This window comes from Lepisosteus oculatus, chromosome 27 (assembly GCF_040954835.1).
Source record: "Lepisosteus oculatus isolate fLepOcu1 chromosome 27, fLepOcu1.hap2, whole genome shotgun sequence".
NCBI lineage: Eukaryota > Metazoa > Chordata > Actinopteri > Semionotiformes > Lepisosteidae > Lepisosteus > Lepisosteus oculatus.
In genome coordinates, this window is record NC_090722.1 from 7,858,635 (window position 1) to 7,876,752 (window position 18,118).

The following is an 18,118-nucleotide window of genomic DNA, read 5'->3' on the forward strand; positions in this document are numbered from 1 at the left end:
TTACAAGGAATTTGTTCCAGGGACAGTGAATCATCGCAGGTCATCACCATCCATGAATTACAGGCAGAGAGGATCTAGGATTAGTGCAGTAATAATGGTACAGAGCTCTACAGTCAAAAAGACACAATAATGACCTTAGGTACAGTGCGTGTCGGAAAGCTGATGCACAGTTTAGTCGCAACGTTGTAAAAACAAGATACTGCTGCCCTGGAATGGGCTTCGAAAAAACAACAGCTGGGATAATTCCCCATTTTAGATAAACGCTAAGAACAGCCAGGTCAAAGGAGCAGAATAGCTGTAGTCTACAGATAGACAGTAGGGGGACTTAAAATAATTTCAAAGTTAACCCAAGGATTTATGTAACACTGACGACCCAAAAAAAAAAGGACAACATATTTGGAACAGATGTATTACCTCTAAAAGAGTGTCTAATTTTCACACAGAGAGTCCTGGGGGTTTGTATGAAGCTACTTAGTAACAGATGTATTTCCCCCCTCAATCCAAACAGCTCCATTTCTGTCCCATACTTTGACTCTGTACTCCCTCTGCCACTTAAGCTGAGTTTTAACAGGAGGGATGTCCAATCCAAGACCGGAAACGTCTGTGCGTTTGTGGGTTTCTATGCCAATCAAATGTATAGAAATTATCAAACTGGTTACTGCCTTAACTGGACCACTTCCACAGCCCTGCTTTAAAGAGGCCTAAAAACCTGCATACTTTCCGGTCTTGAAGGACTTGCATGGGACGTCCCCGTTGCCATCGAGGTGCTTTCTTATGTCCCCACTCTTCTAACATACCTAACTGGAATGCTAATAAGGCCTCAATACAATTAAAATTCAAAACCATAATTGCCCTCTCTAATCTTTTCTGCAAGAATTGTGAAAAATTACTGTTATAAAAATAAACAATTTTATAGTATTACGATGTTATATTATTATAGTGATTATACTATACTATTAATACAGTAATAATAATATTGATGGACATTTTGCCAGCCAGCTGAAGTAACCCTGCTTTACAGGTTGAGGATTCATAGAACATTTCACACTGTGCATAAACAGACCTGAACCCAGTCTTACAAGCAAGAGAAAAAATGGCAGAGTGAATGCAAAAATCTGCTCTCTTATCCAGCTAGAATTTACATCACAGAAGGCCAGCAGGGCTGGGGTTGATCAATACTGGGATGGGTGTGTCCTGACTCCTGTTAAGACCTTGTTTAATTCAAGCTGAATGAGCCCTTCCTTCAACTACAAATGCTCCTCAACAGAACTGACATACGAGCTATGCTCCACACAACCTTATGTAAGCCCAAATCAAGGTTAGTCGTAAAGTATTCTGAGATAGTACATGCACATGTTACAGCTGTCAGCATTATCATTATTATTGGTTCCATAACCGGAACCAAAAAGATTCACTTGACGGGTTTACCATTATTATTATTTACTATTAATAAAAGGTTCAAACAAATACAAGCTTTGTATACTAGGGAAGAGATTCCGCACTCGTGACACTGGACAGCTGGCAGCCCAGAGCTGCACAACAACCCAAGAGCTGACCGATGTGACCAGAGTGTCCCAGGACAAGGCCCGAGGGCTGGCGGTACCTTGATGGAGTTGACGCGGTGCTGCTGCTGGGAGATGTCCTGCAAGGCCTTCCTGTGGGCGGACTCCCTCTCCTCCTCCAGCACGCTCTCCCTCTCGAGGAAGTGGAACTCCAGATCCTCAAACGCCCGCACCTCCCCGTCCAGCGCCTCCCTCTCCTTCGCGAGAGGGAAAAGGCGTGAATGCAAAATAGGAAGAAAGAACATCGGAGAGTGGCCATGCCAGACGCCAGGAGAGGAAAAGATCGGCCGAAAGTATGCATTGAGAGCGTTTATAATTTATGAACTTTTAAATCACTTTAGTGCCTTGTATTCTTTTGTCAGAAAATTTGGCTTGAATGGGAACTGAGAGGGAAGGAGAGAAAGCAGCAGTGCAAGAGCGTGGGAGTGGGAGTGTGTAAGAGATTGGATTTTCTCTCATTTTACACTCTTCTCTAGGTTGGGTCAAATATCTGTAGGTCATCTCACTAAGGGGTCTGACATGTGAAGAGTATATACTTTCTAGAATGTTTTTGCACATGACCCAACTGCCTCTTTCGTACTGGCATCTCAGTTCTGGTCTACGTTACCTCCTGCAGGCGCTGCCGCAACTGCTCCCGGAGGCTCTCGGGCTGGGTCTCCACCTGCCGCTGGAACTCCTCCTGGCGCTGCCGCAGCTCATCCACCCTCTGCCGCTCCGCCTGCAGTCTCATCTTCTCCTGGATGAAGAGAGGGGAGGCAGAGAGAGACAGACACCAGATCAAACACGTCCCTAAGGAGCGATGGGTAAAATATCAGCAACAGACTGACACGCATTCTTAGCACACGGCGACCTGCGATTGGCTTAAAGAGCTTCAAAAAAACTCATCTTACAAGGCCAGAGCAATCCCACTGTGACATACAGTACTAACTGAAAATTGGTGAAACGTGGATTGCAATGGTGACTCCTTCCGGAAAGGGAAAATGTTGAGAGAGGATTTGACATCCACCATAGGATGCTGTGCCCGTGGCTAGACTAGTTTTCTGTAAAACAAGTTTCCTATATCTTGGAATGGTGTTAAACACAGCCAACCTTAAAAACATAAAGAAACCCAACCTCAAATGAATATAATGATGGAAGAGGGGATGGGACTGGACTGCAAATTTTTCAGACCCTCGCAGAATACATGCAACATCCCGTTCAAGTGATTCGGATGCCCACAGAGGCCTAATGTGTTTATTTCCAAATATTTTGGCCAGGGAGTGTGAAAACCAACTCAATTCTGCATGGCAAGAATCTCCATTCCCACTTTCCACACTGATCAAAAAGAGGAGATTGATAAGTGCCGCGAGTTTCTCTCCTGAAATCAGTGCCCTGGGTACCGATGTATGTACCTGCTGCCTCTCGGAGTGGAATCTCATCTCCTGTTGCCTCAGGGCCTCCTGGAGGGTGTCCAGACGTTGGGTTTCTTTGGTCAGCTCCTCCTGCTCGGTCTGCAGCTCCCCCTCCAGTAGAGCACGCTCCATCTGCATCTGAACCACACAACACACAGGCCAGGGTCAGAGTTCAGGAGCAACACCAGCAGAGCTTTCATCCAGTTTCATTAGCTTTCACTTTTCACAATTCCCATCTGCAAATATCCAAAACTAATTTGTTGTATAGTATGCAACATTCATGTCATAATCACTTTCTAATTAAGGATCAATACGTGTACTGCAATTTCTGCCAGCAATTACAGCCCCAAAAAGGGATCATTCCTAATGGTTTCAGTGCAAGTTTGGAAGTACAGCTGCAAAGGAAATTGAACAACTCCAGGTTGTGATGGCAAATGAACACAGTATTCAGCCCATATTTTATTTCTATGCTCCCGATAATTCTTTAAACTGTAAATCTCAAAATCCCAACATTTATGCTCCATGGGTTTTTCCAGAGAATTTATCTGATGCACAGACAATTCCCTTTGTCAAAACACTTTTGTTTTAGTCTTAAGCTGGGTTTTAACAGTTAAGGGTTAGGCTTACCAAGTGCAGGATAAAACAACTACTGTATTCAACGTGTATTCCCTTTAAAATGATGAAAATTCACAATCATACCTCCATTCAGCTTTTTTATTAGGACTAAAAAGTGTCCCTTAATGCATCCTCCTCCTTCCTTCTTGAGGAGGACCGAAGATAAGTGCCCTACAGGTACCTCAAGTTTGAGTTCTTCACGCTGCTGGTCCATGTCTTTGATTCTCCGCTGCAGCCTGGAGACCAGGGCTGCATCCTGTGTGTGCTCCACTTCTGCAGGGTGCACAGGGGCTGGGTCTTCTCTGGAGTTCTCAGTCTGCAGGCAGGTAAGATAGATACAGGGACCATGAGGATTGCTGTGGTTCATGGCAAGTCTTCAAGCCATCAAGAGAAAATCATGGAAAAAGGATGACTAACATCTTAAAAATAAAAATTATAAATTGGTACACAATGACCACATCTTTCAGACATCTACGACAAACGCATAGAGCAGGACGGCAATGATTATGATCACCCCTTGTGCAGTGAATTTGAGCTCCTTTAATTTGAATCTCCACTACAAAGACTACATCAAGCTACAAAGATTAGAGAGCAACAGAACTAAGTCATCTTTTACTCCTACAGCTATCAACCAGCTCAATTTGGACAGACAGTGTGGATATGCAGCAGTGATATAAACACCCTGTTGGTGTGTATACGTTGTACGGTATGTACTGGCTGTAAACAATTAGTAAGTTATATTACTAGTTTCATATCTGAAAACTGTAATTAACAATTAAATATGCTGTAGCTTGCACTCTCCAAAGTGGTTGTGACAGGTTTGAATCAGATGCATGAAGCAAAAAGGAGACAGTGGAGAGACTGGAGAAATATAGGAGAGTAAGAGAAGTGAGGAAAATTAAAGAATGATCCGAGGTGGACTTCTAGAGTAGAAGCTGTGTAGAATAGATATTCAGGAAGTGGAAGTTTATATAAATATTGTTTAAAAAATAGCAGCAGGAACACACCAGAGAAGTAGTGTGGTGAGTGGGAAAAGAAGCCACCAAAAGCACCACCGTCCTACAGGAAGAGGGGGACAGATTGTCTGTATTAATCCAATATTGTACTACAGTCCCTGGAGAGTCCTGTGCCAGTGTGCCTCTCTCACCCTGGTCTGGGAGCTCTCAGTGCTGCTGCTCTCTTCACTGTCTGTCTCCTCCCCAGAGCTGGGAGAAGAGGCAGAGCCTGAGCTGCATTCCAACACCTCAGACACGTCTATGGCCTCCCTCCTGGCAACTTGGGTAGGCATGACGAGCGGAGAGCCGATCTGCAGTGGGTTCCCTGATGTGTTCATGTTGTGCTGTGGCATCTCTCAGGGCGGCACGCGACCCCGGCAGGCCTCTGTAGAGAGACAGAGAAAAGCAGGCGTCACGCTGGGATGGCAATGATTAACGAGTGTCCTTCCACAACGACATCAGGCCATCCTTTTTGACCCCAAATTATCAGAGCTAACCAGAAGGCGAAAACAATTCAATTCTTTCACAGAAGACAACAGAAGTAAATATTTAGAAAAATAAATCAAAAGCCCTTCCCGACATTTTGGTTCAAGTACATTTAACCACAACATAAAAAATGCGCTGGAGAGGGGAAAAAAAAGCGAAATGCAACAACTAACAAAAACGAGTCAGCCACCATACTGTAAAAAACGTCTCTCGTTTCTTCAAGCGTAAAACAAAGACAACTTTGAGATCTGATTTAATTCATTAGCAACTCACTTTCATACAAAAACACATTCTGTACATCATTTCTTCAATTCCCAAGTACTGAATGTTGGGAAGAGAAATAGGTGGGATGCTCTAGTGACAAAAAGGCATAATGGATACACTGTATGACTATGATTGCACTTAATGGTTTGAACAAGGAGCTTGACTTGACTTGTTTCCTGTAGCAATGCTTTTGTACAGAATGCAGTCTTAGAAACTGTGGAAATACAGTACCTGCTGAGCAGCCTATAGCATCTTATATGAACTAAGACTTTCAATCTCCCATTTTTTTAATTATACCATAAACATATATATAGTATAATGGTGAAGCAAAACAGCCAAATTATCATTTGTGTTTCTTTATTTCAGGATTTCTTTTCACTAAGGTTATTTAAAAAGTTGCATTGCTTTAATAAACTGTATGGATGAATTGATATATTTGAGCAACATAGTCCAATTCATTTTTGAATTCAGTTAGTCTATGCTTGTTAGTTTGCGCCATAATAAATGTATAGCTTGTGGATGCTTTATAAATGTGCTGTGATTTTTTATTTTATTTTGGCTGGTTTGGAAACCCACCATTGCAATTGGATAGCAGGTAACCAGTATTCAATCACACAAAAAGGAGTATTTTGCAGAGCTCTGGCTAAACTCACTTGGGTTCCTAATTTCACAAAAACAAATGGCATCCCCATTTGAGATTATCCAATACCAAAACGTATACTTACAGAAAACAGCAGTTCAAAATAAAGCAGAACTACACTGAAGACTTAAAGACTTTTCTATCTCAAGCACTTATAGGATTTTTGTAAATCGGCATGCAGATGTAAGAACATTGTAGCACATTTATGTACAACACAAAGCTCTGGGTGTGGGTTCACTCTGATTAAGAGCGGATTTGTAATGTAAATAAGTATTTCATTAGATTCATGTCCAAAACACAACTAAGAGGTGTCAGGGAAGCTTAGTTCTTGGGGTCTGGCTCACTGTGCTCTAACCCTGTGTAAAGCTGCCACACAATGCATTATTAAAACACAATGGTGCATTGTTCTTATTACACATGCTACACCTGGCTGGGTGGGTGCATTCCAGGGCTGGTGATAAACAGATCACCATTCTCCTCTGATCACTTGGAAAACTACGCTAACTTGTCTTTCTTGTCCTTGTTTCCTTATGTATAGCTTCTTAATAGACATATTTTTCAAGCATCTCCCCTCTCTCGTATCATCTTCCAGTTGAAAAATGAGATTTTTAGTAAGGGCCCCACTTGTGGAAGGAGAAGATGAGCCTTTTTCTACAGAGATTTAATAAGGCAACAATTAATCTTTACATTTTACAATGATAAGCAGCGTCAGTAAGCTGACACAGCTCACACTTGAGTGGGGTTTGAACAAGCCAGAACTCGTTTCTTCAGCAGCACAGAAAGAAGGTTTGGAGCACACCCAGTTTGTGTCATCATTCTCCAGCTTTCTCAGTCCTGCATCTTCTGCTATTTCTTCTACCACACAATGAAAGACAACTAGCAGAAGGAGCTGAAGGGGACAGACAATCTTGCTGTCTGCATTGTCTAAAAAGGAGGAGCAAAATAGGGAAAACTATAGAACACAACGACATTTTAAACATATTTCTGTAGTCTGGTACAGAAATGTTTTTCTGGTATGTTGACACTATCCATAAGAAATCTGTGCAAGACAATGACAACTCAGCCATTAACAGGAGCCCTTAATCCTGAGGAGTCTAACATGTTCTCAGTTCTCTGAGCTGTCTCGCAGAAAGTTGACGCTGTTTTGCTTTGCAAATGCAGAACCTGACATGTTCCTGTTAACGGCTGCTGCCAAAATGGAAAATTAACAGCACAGCAATTCTGAGAGAGGAGGAGAAGACAGAAGAAGAAGAGGTTTTGTTTGAAAGAGACGGAAAAAGAAACAAAATAGTGACACATCACAGGGAAGGCCTCTGCAAAAGCCTCTCATTTCAGAAAACAGATCCAGTGAGAAAATCATGGAATTAATTAGCTAAAGTATAATATCAATAAGCTTCTAAGATTCATGTAGATTGCAATGGGACCCTTTTGCAATAGGTCACAAATTGCCTGTGGACATCTCAGATTTAGGAATAGACATGAATCCCACCCCCTGTTTCTTTAAATGATGAACTTAGAATTCCCTCCTATGGTAAGATGAGTCTGTCCTCCAGCACAACAGATAACTGGAAAAGCAGGGACAGTCTCAGTCATACCTCAGAGCATTATCACAGATACCACAAGACTTTTTCAGCATGGCCATAATCTCTGTACAGCGCTTTTCCTCCATACAAACAACTTAACATATAAGATTATAGAGAATTTGGGGTGAATTATGAGAAAGGGGGCCAGAAGAGCATATATATATACACACACATGCAAAGTATACTGTTTATACAATGTATCTTTAGGACATACACTGCATAAACATACCTTGGGTGGAAAGCACTTATCCTATAAAAAAATGAAATACAATGACCCATTGTATTTTTTAAATACTTTACAATTTCCACGTCGAGTTCAGCCTTACACAAATTCAACACAAAACACAAAATAGTTAACGGGTTAATCATTTTACCTCGGATAGCTACTACACCTTTAACTGCATTCATACAACATCCAAGCTACAACCCCTATACATACTTTACAGGCAAATAGGGAAACATGGCTTGAACATGTTTTGCATAAAACAAAAATGCCATATTCATAATGTTTGGACTGTGGACAGCACAATGCCAAAAAGCTATAGAGTTTAAACATTGTTAAAAGTATAACAAATTGTACATGCCCCAATTATATTTTAATTTGCATGTTAGTATATGTAACACTGTTGTAACTGTGCCACACTGACGTAATGAAATCACTCTTGCTCTGAAGTATTACCGTTACTGTACTGGAGAGGGTAAACATAACTCTGATTAGACAGGAGCTTCACTCATTCCAGAACGTAGTACAGGTAGCTGCAGGTCCTGTCAGACTTCCTCTAGCAAATTAAGAACAATATTTTCATTCCTGACTCTCAACAGGGTCTTTCACCAAAGTGAATCGTGTGATTACCTCACAAAGACATGAAGAAAACAGTTTCGTTCTCTCTCACAACAGGATGTGGTTCTCCCTATTGTAGAGGGGAATTCGTGGAGATTCATTGCAATTGCCCTGCGATGGTCTCAAGAGGACACAACACTGTAGGAGCGGTTCAGAGCTTTACTGGAAAGAGCTGTGTGCTTGTCAAACAGAAATCCGATCAGAAATAAGAAGCCAAGATGCAATTCCAAGCACTTACAGTTTTGGATCCAGTCACACTCATGGTGTTCTGGTCTTCACTGGGATTGCAAAAGAGCTGCAAATACCCTCCCTCCTGGAACTTTTTTTTCCCCCAAAACAAACATTCATATACCTGTGTCAGGGGCTTTCTGCGGCAGGGAAGATAAAGTAAAGCACCATGCATAATTTCAGTTTCAAGGTCAATCATGAGAAAGTTTTCAAGTTTTTCACCTAAAGTCATTTATGGCCTTACTATATAATTAACTCACTGAGATCTTGTAGGCTGCTGATGTTCTGGGACAGGTAAGCTTTGCTTGCAACCAGTCAAAATCAATCAAAAACCTGACTTGAGAAGAGAGAAACAAGTAGACATGTCAGCTTGAAGCTAAGGGTGAACTAAAGTCCCAACCTTACCACTGCAGGACTACTGGACAACAGCAGTCATACTACTGATTGTCAGCAGCCATTTAACATGAGTCACAGTTGGCTATCGAGCCATGTCACTAGCCAACTGTGACCACGATTCCCTAAAAAAAAAGCTGTGGATCATATCTAGGTTTCACGGGACGACCATGGTTTCCTCAGCTTCTTGGATATCTGCCAGCTTTCAATAACATCAGTAAGAGATGATCTTCTTCCAAACAATGACACTCCTGCCACTGTCTCCAAGATGGATCTAACAGGAGGGTGTGATAAAGGAGTGCCTTCTAATCATCAAGGAGTTACAGCAGCAAGCCTGAGGCAATTAACGATAAGCAGAAGAATTTCACTGTCCTTCCTAGCTGTGCTCTGCACAGCCTGAGGAACACATTCAAGTGGACGTCAGCAGCCATTTAACTCTTGACACACATAAAGCCATGGGCACATGAGAGACAGAACTCAAGCAACACTGAAACTCCTGGATTGAACTTGGCTTAATATGCTCAAGCAGACTGCAGGGGACAAAAACATACCCTTTAGCATCAAGATCCCTGAGAACATTCACATGGATGTCTTTTCAAAATACCAAAGAGGATGGGCAGATAAAGCCAAGAACTATTTTGGGGACAACACAACATGTAGGATGCCACTAGTGATTCTCCGGGCCAGAAACAGGCTACTGGTTTAGATTAACTGGAGTAAAACCTTCACAGAGAAGCTGAAGGCTGTCTATTTGTAACGTACCTCATCTCCTGGGACAGGACCTCTCAGCTGACTTTCTTAGAATCCTAATGACTCAGTTCTCATCCTACCCTCCCTCCTGATTTGTCTTGGTTTACTACGAAGTGAATTCAGTTGAGCAGTATTTCAGAAAACAGGCAACACTACACCAAACTCCCAGAAGGGAGTCCCCAGTGTTGTGCTTCCACTAAGGAAACCTCAATAAAATTTGGCTAACAAGAGAGCCCTGACTTGAACTGGCGCTAAGGGGATCAGTCTGCACTCCAAACAATAACCCTGTGTCAGTTGGGGGCACAGCACATTAAAACATTTGGGACTTGCAGTATCTAAGGACCTCATAGCTAACATTTAGACATTTATTTTGGGACCTGTCACAATTTAAAAGCTGAAAAAAAATTAATATGCCTGAAAATACTTTTAAGGAATTAGTTAAGCAAGAGAGCTCAGCTGCAAGGAATGTCATTACACACTGGGTCACGAGGAGCAGGATTAGGGAGGTCTTCCCTAGCGTGTGTAAGAGACAGAACTGAGACTCTGGATTTTAAAAGTATGTTTTATGTCACCAGACAGGATCTGAAAAATCAGAAATGTAATGCAGGCAGGATATTAGCACAGAAACATGTCTGCACTCCCACAAGTCATGGTACCCAGATTAAACAGTTACTGGGGCTGGGTGGAAGAAATTGATTATCAAACACATTTTGGAGGCAAAGTTTAGTAAAACACTTACTTAATTACTAAACTTTTCCATTTACCATCATTTCCAAATTCAGATTCATACTTAATTACAACTTGCTGATAAACTGGTACAGCATACAGTTCCTTTCTGAAACCTTTTTATGCAAGTAACAACTGAAGTTTCAATCTAAACAGAAGTAACCATGTTTCAGGGAAATAACCTTGAGGCCTGTGACTGTCTGTTCTGCTCATTTTCTGAAATGACAAGTTCTTCTGTTACAAAACCTCTGTCATTTCAAAAAAAGATTTATCTTGATATTCGGAATAAATGGTCATAAATGTTTAAGGTTTAAATAAAAAAAAAGGAACCATGCATGATTTTCCTATGAGCTCATTCTAATTCACTTGCTATCAAGTGAATGTGCTAAACGTTCCTGTGAGACATTTGCCCACAGGAAGAATAAAAATCAGTTTAACAACAGAGAGGGACAATTTTGTACAATTTCCAGGACTAAGTTCTAAGATTTATATACTACGACTGAAAATAATGTGTAAAATAGCTATCAAAAAGACAACTACAAATTCAATTGCCCGCAAGGACCACGTACAGTACCTGTATACCATAATTTAACATCAATTGCATCACGTACTGTTTGTCAAGCCAAACATCAAACCCTGAAGTTAAGCAAAAATGACCATTTTAATGAAAAACAGCTCTGCATTTGATTAAGATCAATGAGTCATTTTTCCTCAACAGAGGGTTGAATGATCAACACACTATCTGGCATCTGTTCTCAAGTGAAGTGCCTGTTCCCTCATTCAAGAAACATTCACAACCTATATTCCCCCCAAAAAAATCACCATCCTGATACATGATTATTTTACAAAAGCCTCCTGAAAGGTTTGAACAAGTTTAAAGGCCAGGATTGTTAAAATCCCATTATTTCCTTGTCCTCACAAATGGGGCTCATGCAAATAAATCTGCACCAAAGAAGGAACCAGGAACAAGTGGAAATTAAGTTTATGGGGCATTCAGGATGTCAGGGTGGTCAGAAGCAAGCAAGCCACAGTGTTAAGGATTGACTTCATGGGAATCTTAAAGGGAGTGGGCGATGGAGTGCTTGGACCAACAGGTAACAAAACACGCAGGATGGGTCAGGTGTCCTACTCTTGAATTCTCCAGCCTGTAAACCTCATCATGCATTTCTGCTCCGTTCCTCAGGGAAAAAAAAAAAAGAGCGCATGCTTTATAGAGACAATTTGTACAGGTCACACGTACAGCAACTACAGTTTAAAATAGCATGTGATTCATGGCCAACAATGCCTGCTGCAAAACAGACCTCGGAAATTGGCTGTAGGCTATATAACCAATACACAATAGGGCATTGAAATGCGTCTGCAAAACAAATTGCACGTGTGAAATAAACAACAACACCCAAAGGCACGAGACATTGTGGGGATTATGCTTAAAATTATAAATCATGTAAAATGTGCATTTAACCCCATTGGTTACATTATGTGTTACAACTTGGAAACTGTACTCTTTGGCCAAGATATTATGAAATCCATATGCAATGAACCGAATTTCTTGGCTGCAGGTGTAGTGATTTGGGGATTATGGTTATTATTAACCATCAGTGATCAAACAGCGAATTCTCCGAGTGGATCTCAAGTTGAATATGAAGGAACAAACCAAGCACACGCAACGCATTCAGAAATATGATCTATGTTTCCGTTTTACAAAACGAAAACAACAAAGTAGGAGACAACAAGGGTTGAAGCTGGATGCCCAAATGATGTGTCTTCATAAGGTACAACATGTTTTTTTGTAAGCATAGAATTAACCTCTATTTGTTGCAGAGTGCTGGAGCTCACCAATCAAATATTTCTTTTGGAATATATTTCAAATTTCTTTTGGAAACTCCTATCTGAGATCACACACAACAATTTGTAGTTCTAATCTGGATTCAGTGGATGGAAAGCTGTATTGCTCGTTTATTTTTAACTGAGAAAACTTATAGTATAATTGATTATGAACCGTAAACATCTCGACAAACATTCCATCAAAAATACATTTTCTGACCACCTAATCCTGTTTTAAAGCACTGTTCATTGACTACATAAGAGTTAAACACCTCATCTCTGCATGACTGAAGGTTAAAGAATATCTCCTCTTCAGTATTAGACACCTCATAATTTATTTTTTTTCCTGTTCAAAGAAAAAGCTTTTCACAAGTATGCTGATGTACCAAAAGCTGACAAACAGAACACAAACACAAACGTTTGCTTTTTATATTAAAAGTAATCTGTTTGAACAGTAGACAGCCATTATTTAAGTAATACCGGGATGCTGTTTCTAAACTGAGTCTTCGCACTGTTTTTAATAAAAGGGATTTTTAGCCACAATTCAGTATCTCATTGTTCAGCAAGTTGTCCAACTGTATACTAGTTTTGTGACTTGTGTACAATCTGTACAATTTCAATCACATCATTCCTATTGACATTTAGAGATTGGCCAAACAACTTTTGGTCAGAAAGTAACTCTATTTCCCATATTTGGAGGAAATCTATTAATAATAAGTGAAAACAGAAATCAGTATCAAGTACCTGTCGATCGGTAACCAAGCAGCATTTCAGCACCTCTCTCACTTGCTCAAGAAGAAAATTGTTCTGATGTCCCCGGTATACCCGTCTCTCATCTTTCACAGCTTAGCAGCCGTTTGTCAAATGACAGTTGGTAACCATCAAATTAAAATGCGATAATGCAATAAATTGCTAAGCCAAAATATCGGATTTCACCCTCCTTGGTTATCAAAGTAATGATGTTAATTTGTATTATTCAGACCAATCTCTTGTTCTCAACTGTAACCATAAAAGCCTGTTCCTCACTAACCTGACCAGTAGAGACAAGTTTGTTGGGTTTTTTTTTGCAGGCACAAGAAAGGCCATGCTTTCCCTTCAGAATGCCCTGTGTCAAACCAAAACAAAATTCCCTCATTCTGGGAAACGAGTCGCTGGTGAAAGAAACAGAAAGCGCTGTCTGAAATCTGGTCCGCTGAAATCCGCTTTACCAGAACACTTCATCATTCCAATCCAAACAAGTTTCAAAATTATGTTTGGAGCAATTGTGCATTTCCTAGGGAATACTCTGCTTCCAGCTTTTCTAACTGGTCAGGGGATAAAGGAACTCAACCAGAACTGTACAAATGACTTGACATTACTTTCCACGCCCTGCCAATGAAAGGAGTGCTTTGGCACAAGTACTGTTCTTTAATTCTTTATTTACTTACCTGCCTTTCAGTAGATTTTAATCTGTTGTAACTTCTTGAGCAAACCTAAGGCACAGCTGAAACCATTAAAACTCTGATCGGATCTGCTGACTCAGGATAAGGTAAAGAAAATGAGACCTAGTTCAGGATGTTGACAAGGTAAAGGTGACTGATTTAAACAAGGCTGTCCACACATCTAACTCTGTGTCCCTCTCCCTCTGCCTTTTCATTATTATCACGCTGTTAGCATAAGGGAATTGCCAGCCACACTTTTTACTTTTAATCAAACAGCTGCCGCAGATAATCATTAAACAAAATATCCTTTCAACACCGGGCCAAGAAAAAAAACACTTAACATAGCACCTGTAGAAACCATGAACTTGGAGACCAGCGTCAGTTTCTGCAAAATGTCCTAATTTCTTTTAAAGTGACCTTCAAATTGTGAAAAACAATGTCAGACGGAACCTTCACATCCATGGAGGAACAATTTATTTGCCAAATTAAAAGTTTCTTGGAGGTGTGTCTTAGAGACCTTGAACCTACACAGCAAGAAGATTCTAGCTATTTGATATCAATAATAAAATAAAGCAAGAAATATGTAAAGTTAACAAGGGTTCATTACTGAACAAATACCCAAGATACTGTGACTTTCTGAGTCTCTACAGGACATTAACTAAATGACTTTAAGTAAAGAAATATTAGGCAAGTGTAAATAGATAGGGTTAAACCTAATGCCTCTCTAATGTGCTTCAGAGTGTTGTAGGTGCTAGTAAGTACAGTAGGCAATCTAATCAGACAGCCTGTTCCATACTGTACTTCCATAAGTGTTTTCCTAAAGCAAAGCTTCAAATTCTCAGCTTTATACTCTTCCACTTGTGTTTCACTCTGTAGACGTGTGCTGGGATGATTTTGTCATTGAAGATATTGAATACAGACAATCTATTCTGTTCAAGATTCAAAGGGTTTAAGTTCATTCAGTCTGTCACTGTAGCACATTCTCTTAAATCCCCAAATGCATCTGGTTGCTCCTCTCAAAGTATAGCAGCAATGTTTTATTTTCTATAATGCAGTGAACCAAACCTGTACAAAATACTCTCAACAATGCCTTACTTGAGCATTACTATGTACAACTTTCATCATGAGATCCTTTGCTTTCGTTTTGGGATTTTAACTACATATCTTAACATTTTGTTTGCTTGTTTTATTCTTTCATTATACTCTCTTGAAGATTTTAATGGGTCATGAAGGCTTAGAAAATTAGAAAATGGATGTCTTTGTAAAAACATCATTTATCAGGTGTGTACGCATTAATGACTGTGTGCCGTGTGATCATAATTATTGCTTTGTGTCACTGAATAATTTTAAACAGGTCGGACAAGTGAGTGTATATGTTTGCATTACCATCACATATGTCACCAAGAAAGATTCAACAGGTTGTTATCAGTTGTCAGGTGTGTGCAACAGACCGTAATTAAATAAACTCATGTTGGTTGCTCAAAGACTAAGGTGGAGTTGACACGATAGGTGCAAAGTAAAAGGTGGATTAGGATCGCTGCCTCGTTCGCCGATCCAGGTCTAGACTGAACTCCAGTCCATAATGTTTTCTTTCTACACCCATTCAAATGTCCTATTCTTTTGCAAGTTTCAGAGAAGTCCGACCAGTCTGTGACTCCTCCTTCACGGGCAACAGTGGTTCAAGCAAGAACAGAGATGGGAGGGTGGGCCAAATGGTGAAGAAAAGAAAAAGACACAAAAAATAAACATGGGGAAAAAAAGCAGTGCAAGTACAGACCACCGTGTTAGGTTATCTACCGACTCTCGCAGAGATCCCACTGACCTACCGGCCACGACCCCGAACGGCACCTCTTCATCAGAGCCATGTAGGATGCAAAAGGAAATGATGTTTTTTTGACATCTCGAATGGACAAGCTGTGCCTGGAGCTCAGAAAGGTGAAACCACGGTGTATCCACAAGAACCTATTTCTCAAAAAAACAGCATTTTGGAAAAGGCGCCGTCTTTCAAAAAGGAGTAGGGGTGTAACCCCACCATCCTGGCCAAACTTCCCATTGGCCTTTACCAGTCATGGCCCCTAATAATCCCCATCTCTGAACTGGCTTCATCCCTCAGTTCTCCTCCCCAATGACAGCTGGTGTGTGGGGAGAGTACTGGCGCACTATGGCTGCCGTCGCATCGTCCAGGTGGGTGAGGCACATTAGTGGTGGTGATAGTGGAGGGGAGTCCCCATTACCTGTAAAGCGCTTCGAGTGGACTGTCCAGAAAAGCGCTATATAAGTGTAAGCAATTATGAATTACTGTTATTATTAAATGCCCAGCAAATATCCATGGATTAGATTTTCTCTCACTTCCCTCCCCCCTTCCTCAGGCTTTCACCCACTGTGAAAATATTTCCCACACACTCCCCTGCCAACCCAGGCCTTATTAGGTGCTGCAGGAGCCTGGGAGCCATGTACAGTATATAAAGAGCACAGAGGGAGGTAACTGAGCCATAGCACAGTCTACTGCTACACTGACCCAGCACAAACTGGGCAAGATAGCCAGCAGATGTTGGCCTTTGACCCAGCTGGCAGAGCAAGCATTCCCTCAAGACCCTTATTCACATAACAGTGTGTGTGAAGAGGCTGGGCTAGACACAATGGGACGACAATAGCAGCACTAGGGAGAGTTCTAAGAGAATACACAAAAGAGGTTTCCTTTGTAGATTTTCGAAGGCCTGCCTCCACTCTTTCTGATCGCTGGTTTAAAAATAAAAACCTTCAAATTCAATTCCATCCCATTGGATTCTTCAAACAGTTAAAAGTGAAAGTTTAAACTTATGCCAATTGCAGCACAATTGCGGAGGTGTGATGTTAATTATAGAAAACCGAAATCAAAGATAGTGATCAGCATTTTCTATTTCACTTCACTTTACAAATAAACAACCAAAACCTTTCATATTTACAGACTGGTTTTGGCTTCATTAGAGCTCATCAGTGCAGTGTAGTATTTTTTGATTGAGCTGTAATTGTTATTAAAATAATCATTACCACGTTTTGCGATTGAAATCATTGCATTATATTCAACGTATATGTAGAGGCACAAAAATATTTGCACCCACCAACTCCTCTAATTTATAACACACAATAAATTTAATAAGCTACAGTATACATACTGTATCTAAAAACAATACCCCTTCTAAAATAACTAAACACTCCTCCGTCCCAGCAGAAGACACTTAAGATGTTTTAGAGAAATCTCATGTTGTGTATGAATATCAATGTAATGCTGGACAAATCTCCTAAGCACCGAAATTCATTCATTCGTAGCAGTAAGTTTACTTTTAAATGCATGTACATACTTGTAACTTTTCTCACCTACTACATTGTACAGTATACTGTACATATTTGGGGGCATACTGTACATAGCTGTCAGTAATCTTTAATCTTGACAAATGTATTAGAATAGAAAATTAATATAAAACTGCTAGAGTAGATTAAAACCAGATTTTGACATGGTCAGTACTAAGAATATATCGCACAGTACCAAACATAACCTTAAAGCCCTTTTTTGTCTTGTTCACAAAAAGCTTATCTTTGAAATGACTTTACTTCCTGTGATTTTTTCCTTATGATATGAAAACAAACACAATTAGCCTACTCACTATACAGTTCACATACCCGGGTCAGACACTGGTCAGAATAAAGTTCAGTATTCGTGTCAGCATTGACATTAACACTCCGGAGCTTACTAAACCATTGTAAAACCACGGGCGCCAACGCACTCAGGATCTTAATTCTTTTTTAATCGTCTGTGATTACTTTTAAATTGACAAGGAGTGGCATACCGGAGAGAAATGATCAGGCAAACTTCTCATGCAATATCTAACACTGCTGTATTCCATGTAATCTACCATTCCCTAAACATTCCCGAAACTCTTTCATCTACCAGATGAAAAGATACAAGTTATTACGTAGTTATTTCCGCAATGATGTACCAAGTGTTATGTATGCAGGGTTTCTTTCAAAGCTTCCTTACTGAATCTGAATTTACAAGGAATACGTATTTATTTACAAAAGAGAATATCATATGTATAATATTAGTGGAAACTCGTACGTTTAGCCAGGTATATAGCATGCATCATGTTGCAGAAAATGCGGTTCTAAAACAAGGCTCCGAAAGTGTTGACTCATCAGCTAACCGACTGATGTCAAAACAACCGTAATTAATGTGGGCAAGTTTCAGTTCCCACGGTTTAATAAAGACGGGCTTAAATAATGATAGGCTGCGAGTCCAGCTTGCACGATAATGGGATAAGAATGGTGCAAACACAAATAAGTTGATCACTGCTCTGCGTTCAAACACCGCACGACCCGATAGAAGGAAAATAAAGAAAAGTAATTATAATAGAACTATGCA

The 18,118-nt window shown here is 40.4% G+C and overlaps 1 protein-coding gene across 1 annotated transcript in view; it reads right to left on the bottom strand.

Moving 5' to 3' along the window:
• Positions 1-18,118, bottom strand: part of LOC102691513 (pleckstrin homology-like domain, family B, member 3) — a 33,666-nt gene that overhangs the window by 14,970 nt on the left and 578 nt on the right. The window contains exons 2-6 of the mRNA XM_069184694.1: positions 4,716-4,948; positions 3,750-3,884; positions 2,954-3,091; positions 2,170-2,298; positions 1,604-1,759 (exon numbers count right to left, since the gene is read on the bottom strand). Coding sequence (XP_069040795.1) covers positions 1,604-1,759; positions 2,170-2,298; positions 2,954-3,091; positions 3,750-3,884; positions 4,716-4,916 — 759 coding nt within the window. The 5' untranslated portion in view covers positions 4,917-4,948. The remainder of the gene's footprint in view (positions 1-1,603; positions 1,760-2,169; positions 2,299-2,953; positions 3,092-3,749; positions 3,885-4,715; positions 4,949-18,118) is intronic.